This window comes from Papilio machaon, chromosome 15 (assembly GCF_912999745.1).
Source record: "Papilio machaon chromosome 15, ilPapMach1.1, whole genome shotgun sequence".
Taxonomy (NCBI): domain Eukaryota; kingdom Metazoa; phylum Arthropoda; class Insecta; order Lepidoptera; family Papilionidae; genus Papilio; species Papilio machaon.
The window spans coordinates 2,269,313-2,290,548 of record NC_060000.1 but is presented as its reverse complement, the minus strand read 5'-3'; the positions used below and the strand labels follow the sequence as shown (position 1 = coordinate 2,290,548).

The 21,236-nt window shown below is 32.4% G+C and overlaps 1 protein-coding gene and 1 long non-coding RNA gene across 5 annotated transcripts in view; both read right to left on the bottom strand.

The window, feature by feature from the left end:
• Positions 1-14,281, bottom strand: part of LOC106721037 (reversion-inducing cysteine-rich protein with Kazal motifs) — a 34,009-nt gene extending 19,728 nt beyond the window's left edge. For both annotated transcript variants that reach the window (XM_014515892.2, XM_014515893.2), the window contains exons 1-3: positions 14,094-14,281; positions 7,220-7,360; positions 4,739-4,794 (exon numbers count right to left, since the gene is read on the bottom strand). In XM_014515892.2, the coding sequence (XP_014371378.2) occupies positions 4,739-4,794; positions 7,220-7,360; positions 14,094-14,142 (246 nt within the window). In that variant the 5' untranslated portion in view covers positions 14,143-14,281. The remainder of the gene's footprint in view (positions 1-4,738; positions 4,795-7,219; positions 7,361-14,093) is intronic.
• Positions 1,083-2,142, bottom strand: LOC123721711. Of its 3 annotated transcripts, none has more exons than XR_006756291.1 (3): positions 1,739-2,142; positions 1,378-1,527; positions 1,083-1,194 (listed from the first exon to the last, which is right to left on the bottom strand). It is a non-coding gene; the product is annotated as an uncharacterized LOC123721711 (long non-coding RNA). The 3 variants fall into 3 exon arrangements; XR_006756292.1 differs by having other exon boundaries at positions 1,382-1,527; XR_006756290.1 differs by having other exon boundaries at positions 1,441-1,527.
• Positions 14,282-21,236: the final 6,955 nt, after the last annotated feature.

Genomic DNA, 21,236 nt, shown 5'->3' with positions numbered 1-21,236 from the left:
CGTCATTTTATTTTTATTACCTTGAGCACATACAACTACTTACAAATATTATTTTACAGATTTTATACTAAGTTTAATTTTCCTGGTGTAATTGGTGCTATTGATTGCACCCATGTGGCCATAGTTCGTCCAGCTGCAGATGTACTTTGTTTTTATAACAGAAAAGGCTTTCATTCTCTTAATGTCCAAATGGTATGAACCTTTTTATGTTTGTTATAATAATTATAAGATAATTAAAGATTAATCTCAATTAAATATTTTAGGTATGTGACAGTGATCTCAGAATCACTAATGTTAATGCCAAGTTTGGTGGTGCAAGTCACAACAGTCATATCTGGGCAAGTAGCAGACTGCAAAGCCATATGGAGGCTCTGCAACTATCTGGCAAGTCCGTTTGGTTGTTGGGTAATTGCATTTTTAGTAGAAAAATATTTAACAGGTGATGTTCTATGTTAAATATTATTTGTAACTTTAATATTACTTATAACATTTTAGGTGACAGTGGTTACCCTCAAAGGATCTACCTTATGACACCTATTCTGAATGCAGAACCAGGATCTAGAGGAGAGAACTACACTAGAGTGCATGTCAAGGCCCGAAACTGCATAGAAAGGGCATTTGGTTAAATATAGATTTTGATATTTGTTAGGTCAGCGTATCCTTTATTATTACCCTGATTATGCAGCAGAAATTGTTATTGCACGTGTGGTACTGCATAACATGCTCATAGATTCAAGAGGAACTCCTACAGATGATGCAGAAGTACTTTTGTCCACTGCTCCTACACAACCAACTGTTGTTGAAAACGGGCCGGATGTGATTGTGGGGCGGGCTGTTAGGAATAGACTAATTATTGGCAGTTTTTAGTTTGGTTGAAGAAGCCCACACAATAATGTCTAAAAGTGTATTTTTAAGAAGAAATATGATGAAGATGAATGTTTTACAAATTAAAAATAAACTTTATTTATATACAATTATTTTTTATTTCAATATTCACTTAAACATTAATTACACAAGTTACAACCAAAACCAATGTAAATGTTACATGTTTTTGCATTTGAGACTACATCTCAAATTACATTAATAAGCCAGTGAGTGAGGGTCCTGGATGCCATTTCCCTCTCCTTTGAACTGATGATGGGGCAGCATATACTCTTGAAGAGGAGGCAACATATATATCATTTTGTTCATCATCTGAAATATCATGATAAAGTTAGTAAATATTAATGTTTAAACTGTATTTAATAAGATAAAACTAAACATTAAATTGTATCAATTGATTTTAGTTAATTTATTTTACCCAAATGATTAAACAGAAACATGGGCAAACAAATTGAGGTAGGTACTAATTAAATATTTTTCTATTAATACAGTTACCAACTGAAGAATAGATTTGCATATCTGTTTTCTAAATGAAATAACAGGATTGTAATAAATTACTGTCAGTGATCTGCTCCAAAATTTGTATTTGGATAGATGGTTCCTCAACTGGAGGCTCCTCATTTGACTGTTCCTCTACTGGTAGTCCTAAAATATAAAGTTTGGGTGATGAAATGTGATATTCGTAGCTAGGAAAATGGCAACTACAAAACTATTGTTATTAAATACATGATTCAATAGCAAGGGCACTTGCAAAGAATAAGTAAAATAAAAAAGGATGTGTCTGCCAGCATAACAAACATGCTTCAGAATGAATGTCTTGTTTTATGTTTACAATCATTATTAAATTAGAACCAACCTTGATCCATTGCTCCATAGACTTGTCAGGATCACTACCTGCCTTACCCAGCAACATCTTTAATAGTTGGCAAAGTTCCTGGCGCCTCACTCTTCCCTGCGGGGTGTTTACCATTTTAAATACGTTATTGACGTACCTTTCCATAAATTCCACCATTATGGCGATTTGCTCATTGCTTGCGTTTTAAGAATTCATTTTACAAAACGTAAATTGAAACACAAACACTTCACTAAACTTTTGTATTTTTACCGCGAGAATATTTGACCTTTATACGTCAAATTCAAATGACACAATGTTGATCGTCAAGTATAGACAATAATTTGTTTTTTTTGACGATTCACCTTCGTCTGCACGAAAGCGACTGTCGTCTGTTACTGCCTAGCCTTACATGGAAAAACGAGAGACGCTATCGCTTAGACGAAACGATCGATCGTTTCGTTTTTAGTTTTTTACTGCCTAACCCCGCAGAGGTCACTTTATTTAGATTGCCGCCGTCCCGTTTGAACGTATATTTAAAATTACCGGACGATATAAGGATCCATTACATATTTTTAAGTTATATACCCATTACTTACCATTACCCCATAACACTTATGTGTCAGATATGTAGATAATACAATAAGAAAAATAATTTAGAATACCTTGTAAGAATACACGGGTTCTTCTTTTAGAATTTCTTAGAGACCGTTAGAACAGGCTTGGTAAAATAATGTAGAATGCTTGTTGTTGTCATGTTATGTAGAATATACTTATGTACAATTCTACCGAGCAGGTGGTAATTCTATTAAGATCATTATCGATTAAAAACCTTGTTAGAACTTTGTATGCATATCGTCACTATAGATCGTTATTCGGTATAAATCGAGATTGTCACAAGACTTCCGTTCATTTGTTTTCAACGGCTGTATTAATCCGTCATCGTGTCGATTATAATCGATACTAAATCGAGCATCGAATGCACTCGATTGTAAGATATTCAGAGAGTGTCACAGTGGAGGAAGTGACCGTCACGGAGTCCTAACGAGACAGAATTAAATACGAACGAACCGTCCGCTGCTTACAAGTTTTAATAATTTTCCCTTTTATTCAGTGAACGCGTGTTCTTAGAACACTATCCACATTGTGACTCGAGTCTTGATTAGAGTAGATGTGTTTCGAATAGTACAAAGTAACTTATGACGTTGTTTATATAACATACATTTATCATTTATTAAACGACAATTTTATTTTGAGATAATTTAGAAAGGTAGAGAAAGAGCAAAGAATATTAATAAAATATGTGAAATAAGGTTATTTTAAAGAACAAATTCTGACATGACGGCTGTTAGAGATAAATAGAAAAGTAGTAGATATGTAAAACATTTTTATAACTCCAAAAAATATTAAAATAGTTTAATAAAAACTTAGTTTCAATCAAAATAACCTTTAACACATTAATATCAACAACTACAATCATGCGAAATATGTTCACTGGATCTGTTTATTATTTTGACAAAGATGATAGATGCATTTACATTTTAGGATTATCGTTATACATAATGACATCAAATACATAAGTGTCCCAACAATTTATATAATACAACAAATATCTCAGTATACAGCCCACTTAACATTTAAACAATGGTATAAATCGCGTGAAGTCTCCACCGTGATTTGGTTTCTTAATATAAATGCATCTTGACTTGCATACGGAATCCATGTGCATTCAGCAAACTAAATAAAAATTGTGGGAAATACGAAGGGACCATTTCGGTTACAATATTTTACTTATCTCGCTTTTTACATACTTCCACATATCGGACAGCTGAAATTAACTTTTTATTTTCTTAGATCATCCTTACAGAAGCAAGTTTTTCATAATAATCGTGCCCAGGTGTTTGTGGTCCTTGGCTTTGAACTGTATTTTGCTACACGTTTGTGTTTGGGCACAATTTTTGCAACGGTATTGTTATAGCTTTTGTTTTTTTTTTTTGTAAATACGTACTTTACTACGTAAACGGTGTTATTTCCCACTTTGCGAACAAAAAATATCACTGTAGTTTAATACCCAGATGATATAACACCAGAAAATTTGTATATTCTTAAACAAAAGCACTAAATTTCTGAAAATTTTGCAAGAAGTACTTAATTCTATTTATGATAAGAAATACTTTTAAAATTAATTTCTTTATCTTGTCAAAGTCTTTTTTTTAAATTAATCTTTTTGGGTGGGCTATTTCTTAATCATAAATTTTTATTCCTTCCTGTCGTAACTTTGACAATACTTAAAACACAAAAAAAACCACCTCAATGACTTATCCATTATTTACTTATTAAACAAGATCAAAGAACAATTACTGTCCATTAAACGAAACGAATCAAAGAACTTTGAGCCGTCTACAATGTCACGACTCTAAAAAGTCGGATGACCTTAATATGGACCGACGCTTTAAAAATATCACGAGAGGAAAGGTGGTCGGAAGTCGTAAATCTACTTAATTAGTCAATTTTGTTTTGTGAAAAGTTTGATTAGGAATTTAGGTACGATTTATTACTCAAAACAATGAGGCAACAATCCATTATTATCATTTAAAATGAATATTGTAACAATATTACAAAAGATAGTACGCTAATAACTAAACTTAAGGGCTTATTAAACGACGTATTAATGTAACGTATTATGAAAAGGTAATATAAATAATTTGTTATCGTTATTTTCCTATTTCTGTAACATACCCTAGTGGAATAAAACATTATCCCGAGAGTATACGATATGAGAACACTACCAGGCATTAACTATATAACTAGGTTTTGCACGCGACTCCGTTTGCGCGGAATAAAAAAATCTTAATAAGTAGCCTGTGTATTCTTCCAGACTATGTTCTACATCTGTGCCAAATTTCATTAAGATCCGTACAGCCATTCCGGAGATAACTTCAAACAAAAATACATGCATCCTTCTAAACTTTCGCATTTATAATATTAATAAGATACTAAAGTTTAATTGTAATTTTAACGTACCTTTTCACAAACACTTCGACAAGTACCGTTCGCTTTACTGCAGCACGCTGATAGTTCTGTAATGATAAAAGACATATAAGCCAAACTTAATCTCTGCTGGTGGACGTACCACGACAGCTGGGCCCCACTGTAAAGTGCCTGCGACAGTTACAGATGACACTATAAACCTTTTGATCTATTTCTCATCGCTCTCTCGCATCTGTGATATTGTTCCACATTTCTGGAACTATAACGACAATAAACTTTGTGGGTGGAGACGAATGATTATTGTATCTTTGACATATTTTAAGTGCTTCACGAAAGAGATTCTATTTATCATGTCCTTGACTAGATAATAAAAAAAGTAATTCATACTTATGTGTATTTTCAATGACAAACAAAAGGCAACAATATTTTTATATCTGAGGCAATCTAAAATTGTCTATGGTTGGTTACTGCCCTTTATTTAAAAAAAAGATGTAAACACGAGTGAAGCCGTAGATAAAAGTGTAGTATTAAATAAATAAAAGTAGATTTTCAATTTATACTTGAACATAATTCCAATGAATATCGGTTACAAGCTGGTTCATAATTATCAACTGTTTATCAAGAGCCCATCGACTTTGAGCGATGCGTAATCGATTAATCATATCTGAACATTTAGTTAATATCGGGATAAGAGAAAGCACAGACTATATATATTTACTAGAGACCAGTTCAAGCCCCGAGCTCGGTCCAGCAAAATTATAGGAAGGACGCGAATTGATAAGACGACAAGACGGTTAACTACCGATTGCACGCATTGACGGTAGTTGCACTTAATAATGACGGCTTCAAAGTACCTTATCATTTTATAATACCTACCATAAAAATCTATAAGAAACTTTCCTTTCAAAAGACAACATAAAATATAAACATGCCTACGAATTATTTACATAAATAATTTCAATACTGCATTCTATAATTAAAGTATTATACATTAACACCACATTAACTTTCAATATTCATTGGTCTGTGTTAAAATATGTCTTCTTGTAAAATAAATAAGACAAAAATCTGTATACAAAACTCATAGGTGAATGTAATAATAAATAAATTAAATCACATTATGTTAAATGTATTGTAAAGATAATCTGTTGAATTAGCTTTATCCAGCCTGGTACTGTTTGCACTCGATCTAGAGACGCGGCTCGCAATCCAGATGGGTCTAATTCGCTCGAGCATTAGCTGCTTCCAGGTCAAGTTATCTCATAAATCAATTTATCCGTTAAGGAAATATTAGTATAGACAAGATCTCTTTCATTAATACTTCCCTTTAATTATGTACGTAATAATATTAAAAACAGTATAGTTAGAATAAATCAGAGATTCCTAAATTTTTACTCGAATTCCTCTTTCCAAAACTCGCCAATAACACTTTAATAAGTTATGTGTGAAATTTCAAGCTTTCAGAATCCTCTATTATTAGATGTTGATAGATCTATTATAAAAAGATGCATATATTTAGTAGTTTTACACATACGTTCGTAATGACGTTTTTCATGTTTATAATGTGGAATCAGGACATGCACCAATTGAATTACGTATTCTTATCACGTTTCCAAACAAACTGCTAATTTATTTAGTGGATATACACACGGCATACGCAATTCACCTCGCTCGGTATAAATTTAATTGTCATTATTGTGTGAGCATCCATTTGAAAATCAGAGCAAAATCAGTCAGATCTCATTTGTTTTTGTGAATTTTTATTGGTATAGTAAAAACCTAATTGCGGATTAACTTGACCTAGAATATAAAATAATTGAAATAGTAAACATAGCTAAAGAAAACATTTTAAAGTCAAGTCTTTGATCTGATAATAATTTGTGATAGTGTGCGATTAAGTCTATAAAATTATACGGTCTACGGAACATAATATAGAACAGATTAAAAAGTTCTCCGATGGGTTATATGTATTTGATATTCCATTTCCGACAAATCTCAATTCGCACTACGACAAGATGTCTAGTGAGTAGCAGTCGTACATATGAAGGAGTACACTGGATGTAGACAGATCGTGTTACGCCATCGTATCGCATCTGCGCGTTACTGGCGTGAATCATTCGTCATACAGACGATTACAGCATAGAAATTGAAATGTTATCAGCTTGTTGTTTATTAAGCTCACCCGCCAGCATATTGAGTGCTTTACTCACTTATTACTATTTATTATACTTATTTACATTACATCCTTTGTCTCTATATATTTACATGTTTTGTTTTAATACATATGTTTTATCTATTTAGTAAACTTTTTATTTTTTACTAGATTAGATTAAAAAAACAATTGTATGCGTTGCAATGTAAAGTTTGACAAATCTAAGCTAATATCATTGTTACAGAACTCAGCAATCGGTGGTCAACTTAACATTGTATTTAGTTCATACTTGTTTGATTCCTAGTATAAAAAGCAATAAATAAATATTGGTAACGAAGTACAAATTCAAAATGACGAATTACCTTGTGATTCAACGAAGGCTAAAGTGAAGCTCGCAATAATCAATTTGCACCACCAACCGCAGGCGCTTTGCGCGCCGCAAGCTCTGCCGGCCATGTCCCTGCATACCTTAGTCTTAGAACTTCCATTGCTTCCGGAACATTCTGGAACAAAATATTTCAAAGTATATTTCAGCGTCTCTCAAAATATGGTCCACGAAGCCGAAGGGCATTTATATAAAAAAATACTATTGTACTCGTAGTAATTATAAGGTTCCAGAGAAAATATCCGTCTTATAATTAACATAACGTATCTAAGAAAAGTTAGACGCGACTGAACGAGGAACGCAAGAAAAATTACAAATGCTATTGCCTAAAATGACCAAACCTAGAATCTAGGCTTCCGTCAAATATTCGATTCTCAAAAGGGTTCCGTAAACAAAAAAGTTTGAGAACCGCTGTTATAGTTATATAAAAATACGTTTTTTATAACTTGCGTATTACTATTTACAAGTTGGCACAAGGCTTTAAAAATTGTAACGATATTATATTTAATCATTACTACAAACCGATAAATAATTTACAATCTTTACACATTGTAATTTATTGCAAATACCAAACGTTTTTCGTCTCAATGTCTAAAGCTTACATTTCGACATTTTCTTACTTAACATTTATTTTCAACAAAACGTAGTAAACTGGGATAAGTTGTAATCCTATCGGAGCTTAATATTTCACACCAATGGGCCACCCGTCTTGTTCCTGTCCAAACATAAATCTCTAAGGGTGCGTAACCCATCTCTTGTGTCCGCTTCGAGTTCACCACAAGGCCTAACTGAAGAAAATACCTCGTGAATTATTACAATTGAAAGTTATCTGCTATTTAAACTTTAGAAATTATCGGACGTTTGACATTATTAAATTATTGCCCAACTGGCAAGTCGATGAATTATTTCACTTCAACTGTGACGAAAAATGACCGAAGTTTTAAAAGGCGTCCTTACATTTAGAAACTATGAAGAGGTATATTATTTTAATTTGATAAAAATCTCTCTTAATAAAACAGAAACTAAATATGAACCGCACATATTTGTTACATACAGCAAACTACAAACATTCATACTCGTAATAAAGTAACGGAACTTTAAAAAAAATCATGTGACGTCAAAAACGACATGATCTGAATTTTTACTTAAAAGCATTTTCATGTCCCTATTCTGAACTAAGCTTATGGACGTCGCTTATTCTGAATCCTCTCAGAGGTTAACCTGATCTGAATAGGAAATCTTGATATAATTTTGCAGACTACACTATTTACGTTTCTAAGGGCGGTACCGTACACGGATAACTTCAAACAGTTGTCATGTTGCCAGTAGCACTTTTGCAGCGACAGCAAACAGTGGTCAGTGTATACCGAACGGCAACTGTACCAACCGTTTGACGTTTGGCCCAAACAACGGCAAACCTATGCAAACTAATTGGGCAAAATTTAAAGTAATTCGTTATTAAAGTATTCTTGTTTGTTGAATATTTTCAACAGATACGACGGCTGGCTTTTACAGTAGTTTTACAAAACATTTAAAGGCAACTCAATACATTTCCTAATCGACTATAAAAGCTATAGAGTTATCAAGTTAGTTTATTTTAAACCGCACTGTAGTTCTGGATAGTAATGCTTTAATGAATGATGTAACAAAATTCCAGGAATTGTGCGTTGTTTCCTTGTTCGGTCGTATGTTCACGTTCCGAATACTAATGTACGTTTCTATTACTAATAGTCATATTTCAAAAACAGTGTCATAGAATTTTTTTTCAATTTTCATAAACTAAAACGTCTGAAGGCTGAAGAATTGTTTGAAAACTTTGTTTTATTAAGATTTCAATGTTTTTAATTTTCATTGTAAATACAAATTACTTTAGTTTTTGTCTCGAATAGATAACAACTTAACAACCACAACCGTTCATTTATTTCAGCTATACGAGTGGTAGTAAATAATTCTTATAACATACAATACTATGTCTATAACTTAGTAACCATCATTTTTATTTGATTCTCGTCTACCTACCAATGTAAAAGAAAAGAAATAATTCTAAAAATTCCTTCAAGCGGTCATTGACCTGTTTCAAACTATGTTCCATATACGATAAGAGATTTCAATATATAGAAAGTTTTTTAGATAAGACTCGTACAGTCCTACGTGGCTCCGCGCACTGGAAACTTTCCACCTTGGAGCACAATAAAGCATTTTTATTCACGTCTATTCCACTCCCTGGTGATTTGTGCTGAAAGTTTAACAAAGATGTAAGTCGAGGTGTTCCCGACGTGTCTAGTTCGAAATCGCCAGGAGCTATACTCAAACTTAAGGACTAAGTTTAATAGAACAATAATTTCTAGATAATTCTAGAAGTTTTAAACGCTTTTCATATACGTTGCTTTTCTACTTGACGAAAATATTTGCTGGTAGTACTCAGGGTAAAAACCAGACATTAGACATATCTATGAACATACCTATTGCACACCAGAAAGCCCGATAAACCTTCAAAAGTTAATGTCCATGTGATTCTACGCCAACTATAATAAAACCTTACATATGTCCTAAGTTAACATTTTGAAAAATAAATAATGTTTTATTTCATTTTCAATTTGTTACCCCATTTCTTCACTACAATTGCTTTATTTCCCTCCATCGCGAAAATGTCTGACAGTATTATTCAACTCTGACAACAAATATTTTACGACAACCTTTATATTTTCACCCCAAATTCTTTGTTCAACATCGGACCACTTAAGGCTCCCCACTTCTCAAGTTGTCTTTTAAAATCATTTTTGCTTTGTTATAGGAGTGCCAATGACGTTTTCAGTTCGTCATTTATTAAACGTCAAATAAGAGTCCATCACTTAATTTAAAATAGAAATAAAACGAAATTAATGATAAATGAACTTATACTCATATTTTACTTGTACAATTAATTTCATCAGTCTTTCAAAAAAGCAAGCAAACCTATAACTTATTTTTACCTCTAGAAAATTCAAGTAACTTTTCTTCGCATCTTTTAAATTCCATCAGTGGTGTGCAATTCCTTTTACACGAACGACCAGCAGCCATTAAATAAGACAGCTCCCTGAAATCGATGTGATAGTGCTCGCTTGCTCGACTGATAAACTACCCTAACGCTAGTACTATATAAAATACTTTACATATGCAAATATTATTTATTAAAATAATTTTGGATTTGTAGGGACCAAATTATAAGCAAGCAAAACACACTTAAAAAGGCACGTTATAATCCGGAAATGTAAAAGAAAAAATTACTACAAATATAGTTAAAGCATGCCAATACCGTAGGACAATTTATTATCTATTTTAAGTAAGAAAAAGAATAGCAATGAAATTTTCAGTAATGCATTATTAAAACAAAAACGTTCTTCTAATTTGTAAACCACCATTTTACGAAAACTAGCTTCGATAAGTAAGTGCTTTTATAATTAAAAGGACACAATATCACCCAGGACAATAATTCAATTTATATCACAAAGTCTCCTGTATCAACTCTCCCTAAACTCCTCCCGCCCCGTACACTCGCCAGCACTTCTTACATAACATTTATAAATGCAGATAATTTTTAGATTGTCTTACTTTATTACTGTAAATTAATTTTAATATCTTACTAACAAAATCTTAATGGATTTTTTTTTATCAAACCCAAGACAAATTAAAAAAGTCTTCGAATATAGTAAAAGTATTAAATTTGCTTAATTTTTGGATTGAATATCTTATAAGACCTAATTTTATAGTATACATTAAATGACTCGCCGACGGGTATGAAATAAACTTCCTCAACTGTATATCAAACGACATAATAGATAAAGTACAAAAAAAACATTAAATAGTGAAAAACAATAGAGGTGCGATAATGTGTTAGAATAGGAAGCCATTGCGTTAATGATGGGAAGGGCTTTGTTTGACGAAGTGACGTTATCATGACTAACGGAGAGAAACAATTGCTGCCTTCAATTGATAAATGGATCATCATTTATATACTGACTAAATAATAGTAAATACCAAAAGTATTACGAAGGTATTTAGACAACCAATGATAAAATAAAGTTATTAAAATTAAATTAATTTTATTTTTAATGTTATATGTATTTAAACCCTAATACATAGGGTTACTAGGTCAAGTTAAGGGGCATTACGCGTAATGAATACTAGATGATCAATATTAGTTGATATGATCTTGCAATTCTTCGCAATACATGCCTTTGCTATATGTAATGTCTTAATCTTCGATTTCAATTAACTACGCAAAAAATATTTAAGATTCCTAATTTAAATGGTATACATTACGGTCAAATTATAATCTTAATGAAAATTAAAACGAAATGATTTACTGGTTCAACAATAAACTTCAATTTAAGCATCCCGTACTTGTAATTAAAAAACCTGCTCTTCCGTATGACATATACAAACTATATTACCTAAATATACAAAAACAAAACACAATGAGATAACGGAATTAAACAAAGAAAAATAACTTCATAAGAAATAAATAATGAATAAAAGTTGCAATAAAAATATCTAAGCACACTACACAATGTTCAGTAACAACAATTTTTTACAAGTAAGAGAATTTCACGCGATTTTTTTCATGAATTCCGCAAACATGCTCTATATTTTGGTTCACGATCCAGCAGGTTGTTAATGAGCACTTAAATGTGCTATTAGCAGTTTCATTATAACCCGACCGAGGATGTCGAGACTACGCTCTCTACCACTGATACTTGCCAAGAAATAATAGGTACATACATATTCGTACGTCCTAACACTCGGATCCTTCATAAAAGATTGGTTTTTCTTAGTACTTATGTTTTAGATATGCATCCTAATATTAGGTCCTTACATATGAAATTGGCGTTTTTCGTACTGGCCACTTTAATCACGAATTTCTCCTCTTTGGTAAGGAATTCCAAATTCAAATTTGTACAGCTATAGACTCATGTATTTGTGGTTCGATGAGCGTCATTCATTTGTTTTTTTTCTTCTGTTTTTTTCTGTTTGCGTCACTCATTTTACAAAATGGAAAACTTAAAATATCGCATTATTTACGAGTACGAGTTCCGCCGTGGTACTAGTGCTGCGGAAACGACTCGAAGGGTGAATGATGTGTATGGCGGTCGTGTTGCAAAAGAAAACACAGTTCGTTTTTGGTTCCAACGTTTTCGTTCTGGAAATTTCGATCTGCAGAACAAGCCCCGTGGACGGCCTAAGACTCAAGTTGATAATGAAGAGTTGAAGGCTATTGTGGAAGCGGATCCATCGCAAACCACGTCCGAGTTAGCTGCAGGCTGCGATGTTAGTGATAAAACTGTTTTAATTCACTTGAAGCAAATTGGGAAGATTAAAAAGCTTGAAAGGTGGGTACCTCACGAATTGACTGAAGCAAACCGGCAAACGCGCGTCGACTGTTGCGTTACATTACTGAACCGGCACAATAATGAAGGTATTTTAAACCGAATCATTACCTGTGGTGAAAAATGGGTTCTTTACGATAATCGGAAGCGCTCAGCGCAATGGTTGGATCCTGGCCAGCCAGCCAAATCCTGCCCCAAGCGAAAATTAACCCCAAAAAAGTTACTTGTAAGCGTTTGGTGGATTAGTGCCGGTATTGTTCATTACAGTTTTCTCAAATCTGGCCAGACTATTACGGCTGATGTCTATTGTCAGCAATTGCAAACCATGATGGAAAAGCTAGCGGCTAAACAACCTAGGCTGGTCAATCGCTCCACGCCACTGCTGCTTCACGACAACGCTAGACCACACACTGCGCAACAGACGGCTACTAAATTAGAAGAGCTTCAATTGGAAAGTCTAAGACATCCTCCGTACTCCCCGGACCTTGCTCCAACAGATTACCATTTTTTTCGAAATTTGGATAACTTCTTGCAAGGGAAAAAATTCAACTCCGATGGGGCAGTCCAAATCGCCTTCAAAGATTTTATTGATTCCCGTCCGACTGGTTTTTTTAGTAAAGGGATCAATGAACTACCTATGAGATGGCAAAAGTGCATAGAAAATAATGGTTCATACTTTGATTAATTAAATATATTATATTAAAAAATATTCGACTTTTTGTTCCTCCCATACAAAACGCCAATTTCATATGTAAGGACCTAATATTTATGGTCGAATTCATTTGTCTACCAGCTGTCGTCGGCTCCGTCCGCGCGGACGAAAAAAAACCTAATTGATACCCTATGTATTCTTCTAAACTATGATCTACATCTATGCCAAATTTCATAGAAATCCGTTGAGCCATTCTTGTGATATCTTTTAACAAACATCCATCCATACATCCAAACATTCGCATTTAAAATATTAGTAAGATAGATTCATTATGCAACGTTTCAACGCTTAAATTGATGATAAAAACTTGTCTGTTTTCAATAAGTTTTGTCCTTAATAAAGGTAAAACAGATTAGAACGGGTTGTTATAATTTCTCATTTCCTTTGAATTCGAATAAACCGGTATTTTTTTTTCAGGAACTTAACACAATCCGATTACAATTCTAGCGGCAAACAACATTTAATAAGCGATGTATTTTAGAAATCAATAATCTGAAAAAATATTAACCGACATAAGGTTACGAACGTAGCTTACCTATTTATTAATTTGCTACGTAAATAAGTTAAGGGCTACGATCTTAGGCTACAAATGTTACAAGATATTCAGACAAGTGTATATTAAAGTATATTTGGTCGGAAATTATATATATTTTTTTTAACTGGAAGGTTACATTGTCATAATAATAAAGCAAAAACTTGGCAATATATTTTTATAAAGCAATATTATTTCAACTTTTAGTAAATAATTCATAGAAACAAAGTTATTCACATACCTCTTATGTTGATATTTTTAATATCTTCGTTATTTCCAGCACCGTTCATCTTAGACTCATATATCACATCAAAGCTTACAAACAGACATCTCTTATCTTTATGTGTACGTAATGTTCTCGCTTCTTAATAAAGATAAGTAATATTCACAACACAATTTAACTAAGATCACTTCATTTTATAGAAACATATAAATATATAATTTTAATTATAAACATCCATAACAATATTTCGTAATTGTTTAAAAGTGTCCACAATAATAGATAATAAAAAAATTAACTTATGCGATACGTTCGTAGAATCGCGCGCTTTTTGTCACGAGTCGAACTACCAACCTAACTCACAACCTTTCTCGCGCCAAATTGACACGCTACTAACCGGCATAAATTCATTCAACTTCACGAGTAGATATGCCATCTCTTTTGTAAAAGTGTACTATCGTATAGTTATGTCTCTCTCGCTCGCTTCCGCCTGATGAACCCTATTGAGCTCGTTAGTCATTAATTAATTCTGCATAAGAAAATTACTTTTAATTTAAACGGTACACAGATGTGACCGTGACTGTTCCGACTGTACCGAGTAAAATATTGTTAATGTACGGTCAATTTGTTCATCTTGGGCGGGCACTACGTCAACTTTTAAAAATATTGTTTCAAGAGCTTTAGGATTATCCTATTTATTTTATTCTTGCAGTATTTTTGTTTTTTGCAATGCATAGAATATAGGAATACCATAGACTTACAAATCATTTTAAGGATATTACATCTATAATTTCTAAAATTAAAACAACATAATCTACTAGGATTTCGTATAATTAAATTAAATAATTTACGAATGCAAAATTTTTTTTTTTAATTCAATTACATAGCGTTTATCATTTTTGTGGAATTTAAAGAAAGAAAGAAAGAAATACATTTATTCAGAAGAAAAGGTGTTCATTCGACATGTGCTGCGGCGGGTACCGCAGCGCCGATTTTCAATGAACCCTAAAAAAATGAGTACAGTAAACAATATAAAAGAAAAAACTATAAATAAATATTTAGAAATATATGCTCAGTCAACCGTGAGACTTAAACTTATGACAAAAATTACAACTAACAAATGTAACATACAGACCTAAAAGAGAACAAAAAAAAATCAACAATTATGATCGTTATATAAAATAATAAAAAAATAGTAATAAAAGAAAAAAAAAAACAACACAAATCAAACAAAGGTATAAAAACTACTAATATACAGGCAACTCCGAGATGCCGAAACAATTTGACACAGCAATATCTAGGTTTTTTGATTATCAATTAGAAGGTTTTTATATCTTTTTTTATGTTTGAATTTCCCCATATAATTGTTAAAGAAATATTCTTTTCGGTTATTTGTTTGTTTTTACTTATAAAAAACAGTTCCTAAATCGTACAGTGGTAATAAAATAGAAACTTTTCGTACATAAAGTGAAATTTATAGTTTTTGAAGTAGTAAGCTTTCAGTTGGAGGCGCCAATTGCGCGCTCCGTAACTCTTCATTACACAACGAATAAATATAAAATTGAGATGAATAGCTCACATAAACGATACAAATGAAATATGTTTCGACAAGTTTTATAAAGTGAAGAAATATTTAAAATAAGTGTAAGAGTGATGATGTGATGAAAATATGATGAGTTTACCACTGCTACAGCACGTGTATAAAAACAATAATATCTCTGTTTTTTTAAAGAGAACAAATGGGAGGAAACATGTTTTAATACGGCAGTAGAAACTCACGCTTAACGAAGGAGTTTTTACCGATATGACCGTTCTAACGATAAGATTTTTTTTCTCCTACCCTTACGTTCCACACAGATTCTTATTAATGTAAAGGTTCCTTTTTAAAAGATTAGAGAGACTTATTGTTCCATATCTATGTAAAAATTTACGTTATTAAATGTAACACTATAGGAAGGTACTCATATAGTACGCAGTTTGACAACATTTTCGTTTGTTAGCGAGTCAATATTGGCTCGAACTGTTGTATCCTAACAACACGGCTAACGAACTAGCGTGCACTTGATTGACTTATTTTATTATATTATCTAAATCTAAACTATCACGTTCAGAATAATAAAATTTAAACTAAAATGGTTTTATCACCAACCAGCAGACACCCACGACTTTAAAATAAATCTAGTAATAAATATAGCCTATGTCACCCGAAGATAGTGTAGCTTCCCAACAGTGACCGAATTTTTCAAATCGGTTCCGTAACCTATTCAATGCAAAAAATAAACAAAATCTTTCCTCTTTACAATATTAGATTAGATAACATTATTAAAAAAATAATACACAACTATGTATCTGCACGTTAGGTAGAGATTACAATTTTAAATTGTCAAAGTCTAAGTCAAAATCTCTACCTTTTTCTCAGAAAACATATTTTTCTTCATTGAAATTAAGTTTTATATTAAGACCCTTTGCTTTACTAGATCTCTTTACCCCTCTTACTACCACACTCATTTCATCAATATAATATAGATAAAAATGACGTTACATTTTACTGCGAAATAAAAACAATAAGTAAAACTTTAGTTACCATTCAAATCCTCACAATGTTACGATGTTTCGATCATAACTTTCACCTGTATATAAATGTAAGCAACTGTAATAAAATATTTCTAAAGCTTTACAGAAACATTTACTTTCAACCAGTATGATATTTTTTTATTACAAATGATTTAATTCATCTCTCAAACTGAGCTTTAAAAGCTTTGCATATATTACCTTCCCTCTTGCCATTTAATTCTAGTATTACGTACTTTTGTACACCATTTATCAAATGTTTTCACTATTTCGGAGAGACAGAGACATTATTTCAAGCCTAAAACGAATATTTCTTGTAAAGATTTAAATAATCAAAACGTTAGATACTATGGTTTTCTACAACTTGAAGACTTCAAGTCCTTGTTAGCGGTTATCAGGTAGCTAAAAGCTCGAGTGGCTACGCGTGGGACAAGCACTTGTACTGTCTCCCGCATCAAGTGCCTAGCGATGTGTCTTATCTGTACGAATTTGTTCTTTTTCATACAAACATATCTTATTCATAATTGTTAAGGTTACAGACAAGCCGATAGAAATATTCATCTAATCTTGGATTCAAAGACATTTCGTGTGTGATATGAGGTATGTTAGAGTGTATGTTAGTGCATTAATTACGACCCTGCGAAGAAAGGAAAAAACAAAAACTACCTATGAATAAATTGTTTTTAAATTTATATAAAAAAAAAAAACGCAATCGTTTCGATTTCAGATACAGTTTTAAAATAACATTATAATGAAACTAATGTTAGTTGTCGCTGATCGTTAGCCTTGTTTCGTTGCAGATTCACGGCAATGCATAGAAAACAGTTTCATGAATAAATTTACATGACTCGGGGCCGCGTCAAACGGAAAAACACAGGATGTATACAAGTTGATTAGGCTTCCAATACACGTTACAAAAGTATGGAAAGATGAAACAAGCTCTCGTGCCTTTGATATAAAAGCTAGACAGCAATTGGCAATCACTATAGACTGGGCCTGTTATGTTCGAAATCTCGAATGTTCGGTACATTAGCATTACACTTTTCTGGTCAAAAAACAAACAAACATTTTTAAAGGACCTATTATACGGGTACTATTTAAAAATAATCATTTTATATTATATAATATTATCAGCTACAATATTACAAGTAACAAGATATATTTTGTTATTTACCGCCGAAATTTACGAGCGTTCGAAGCCCACAATCTTGTTAGTGCCACCTGCGTTCTTTACTCCGCAGCCTATTTACGACACTGCAAATAAATCATATATTTTTACTTTATATCAACTTCTTCATCGTTTAATTAAAACAAAGAATAAAATAAAACATTAATACAGTTTTGCGGCAAGCAAATACTTATCAAAAACCAGATTCTATACAAAACCAATGCAATATGGGTATAGAGTTTTCAGTGTAGTCGTATCATACATATTGATATTTTACTGAAAATGTAATACGATATCCGAAGGTTTATTTTTGTGCAAAAATCATGAGCAAACTGCGTTCATCCGACAATGATAAATGGCTGTGGGGCGAAATGAAACAGCCCGCGTCCGCGCGCTCGCTTCATTTCCTATGTCGCACCAAAACTGACGCCTATGAAGTATTTAGCCATTACAAATGCAAGCCATTACAGCTTTACGCTTAAATACAAGCATAATGATTACTTTTACACTTATTTAAATCAGCCATTGATTATTATTTAGGGGGTTTGACCATATAAACAGTTCTTTGTTCAAGTTCATATCTTTTTTCTGCATGGCCATACAGTTTGTGAATAAAAATTGTCATTTTTACTAGTAATTTGTTAAGTTTTATTTTTAATGAATTCACAAAAATATCTTATTCTTCATAAAGATGAATGGGAAAGAATAAAACGGCAGCGCAATTGTGAAGAAACCACAAACGACAATGGAGATATGAAGCGGCTGCAAGAACTGTCACAGGAATGGATAAGATCTTGGCCGGATACTACAAAAGTAAAAAATATAACGTAGCTTATGTACTGTTTAGGTTAAGTTAGTGTTTATCCAATAATTAATAGAAAGTTAAAGCTCCAAAATTTTGATGATGTAAGTTTAATTACTTTTTAAAGTTTTATAAGCAAACGAGAAGAAAATTACAAAAAAATAAACTCTTAATAATATTGAATATTTTTATAAAGCCTATTTTATACAGGGTCATATTGATCTGTTAAAAAAGATAGAAGCTAGAAAGCGTAAAAAAGACATCGAAGAAATAAAAAAATTTGCTTTGCAAAAGAAGAAAGATTGCTCTCTTGAAGCTATTCAAAAGGCAAGACAGCTAATATTCGAAGATAGTTGCTATGGAAAGCAACTAATAAGGTTAGTTAGATAGTAAGATTTAGCAAATAACTCTTCCATCCATCCATTCAGCCTCGTTTCGCCCACTTCTGGGCCTAGGCCTCCCCCAAAGATCGCCACAATGATCGGTCCTGTGCAACCCGCATCCAGGATACTCTCGCAACCTTGACCAGATCATCGGTCTATCTTGCGGGAGGCCTGCCCACGCTGCGTCGACCTGTACGTGGCCGCCATTCCAGTACTTTGCTAAATAAGTCTTACAAACTACAAAATTAGTAACTCTACAAAAAATACGAAATCGGTCACTTATTCATTGCTCACAAACAATTTCCTTTCCAGTTGTCTCGTACAATCTAAAACTTTAGAAGAAAGAGAAGCTCAACTCATATTCAAGAAGAATTTAGAAGAAAAGGCCATTATAGATGAAAAAGAAGAATTTTTAAAAGAAAAACAACGCAATCGTGAACTAGAAAAGAAAAAAATTGAAAAATTGCGACAAAAACAAATGAAAGATCGTGAAATAGCAGAAATAAACAAAACAATGTAATTTAAAATAACAATAGTGGTTAAATCTTTAGTTACGATAAGTTATTGCTATTGTACTAATTGTACTAATGTTTCTAGGTACGAAAATCAAAATATAAAAGTAATTCGCGATAAAGAATTACAAAAACAGACAGAATTGGAAGATATGAAGATAATTAAAAATCTTCTAGAGATTGAAACAAAATGTCGAATTCAAGACACAATAGTAAGTGTGGACATTTTACATTATTTGATAATTATGTAATTCATGTTCAGTAGTGGCGATAGGGTAGAGTCGGGTGAGGCAACGGTCCAGGGCGCCAGGCATAAGAGGGCGCCGCAATCGCCAGAATCGGATATACAGAAGCGCCTGCGGTGTCCCCTAAGATACCCTGTCTTTAGAAGATTTCTCCCCACATCATAAAAAAACGGGGGCGCCGCAAAAATCTCGACCAGGTCGCTGAAAATACTAAAACCGGCCCTGTTTATATTTATGCAATAGTGTTACAAAGACATTTACGGTGTGGAAGCGCAGGAACAAAAAAAAAATACTACCTTAGTTTTTTCCAAGAGAATCCACGACTAGTTACAATAATTTCCTAATACTCGGTTTTAAAGGATGCTAATAAACAACTCCGTCTGGATAATATCAAACATGTTCAATATCATAAGAAATTAGAAGAAAATCGAACGAAAGAACTAGAAAATAATGATCGCATAAACCAATTGTGGCTTGAATACTACGATAGAGTCCGCCGTAAGAAAAACATTGTACATGAAGAAGTAAGCAAATGCTACAATTTAATAGCAACTGAGATATTTACATAACCATATATAGTCTTACCAAGAATATAAAAAGCTAGCTTAGGGACGCCTCAATCGCTTTCATTATTACATCAATTTCTATGTTTACGCAAAGATATTAGTTTCACATCTTCTTCAATATGGCGATTTTTTATATCTCTGGTCAGGCTATAGAATCCATATTGAAAGTAGAAGAATAAATATCTCTATCTCGAATGTTTAAAAACATCCTGAATCTTTTCTGTAATAAAATAAAGATGATGTTGAATACAAAACGTTAAATGAATTCAATTTATCAACTATTTTCAGGTAAAAAAGAAAGATTCCTCTAAAAAGTTGCAACTATTTCAAACTCTTGAACGGATAAAGAAAATAGAGGAAAACAAATATAATGACTTCGTTGATAAAGGAATAAAACGTTTGGAACAAAAGTGAGTACCGTAAAGTTATTGTCACCGGTATTTTAGTAGTTCCAGATATTTAATTGATGAATACAATAGCAAGGAATGATAATGTATTTTATTTTACCAGGCTAAACGAAGATATTAAACTTAAAGAAATACAAAAACAAAATATTGACAATAAAAAGAATTGTTCAATTAAATCAATGGAAGCGCAAGACAAAACAAAGAAAAAAACAAATAACAGAGAAGAGACAAAAAACATGTCTAAAATTTGTCACTGCGATAGACAAACTCTAGTTTGCAAACCTTCGAAAAAGAATTACAATAATGCTCTAAATTTCAATAAAGGTATGTATGTTTGCAACTTTCTATTCAAAAACACGTTTTATACATTTTTCAAGTATTTAAATATACTTTATTTGTAGAAGAATCTCTTCAATTTTTGATGCCCTCAAAATCTTTAGAAGATGAATTAAAAAAGCGTGAAAAAGAACCATTTCCTTGGAGCGGAACAAAAGCAGCGCACGAACAATT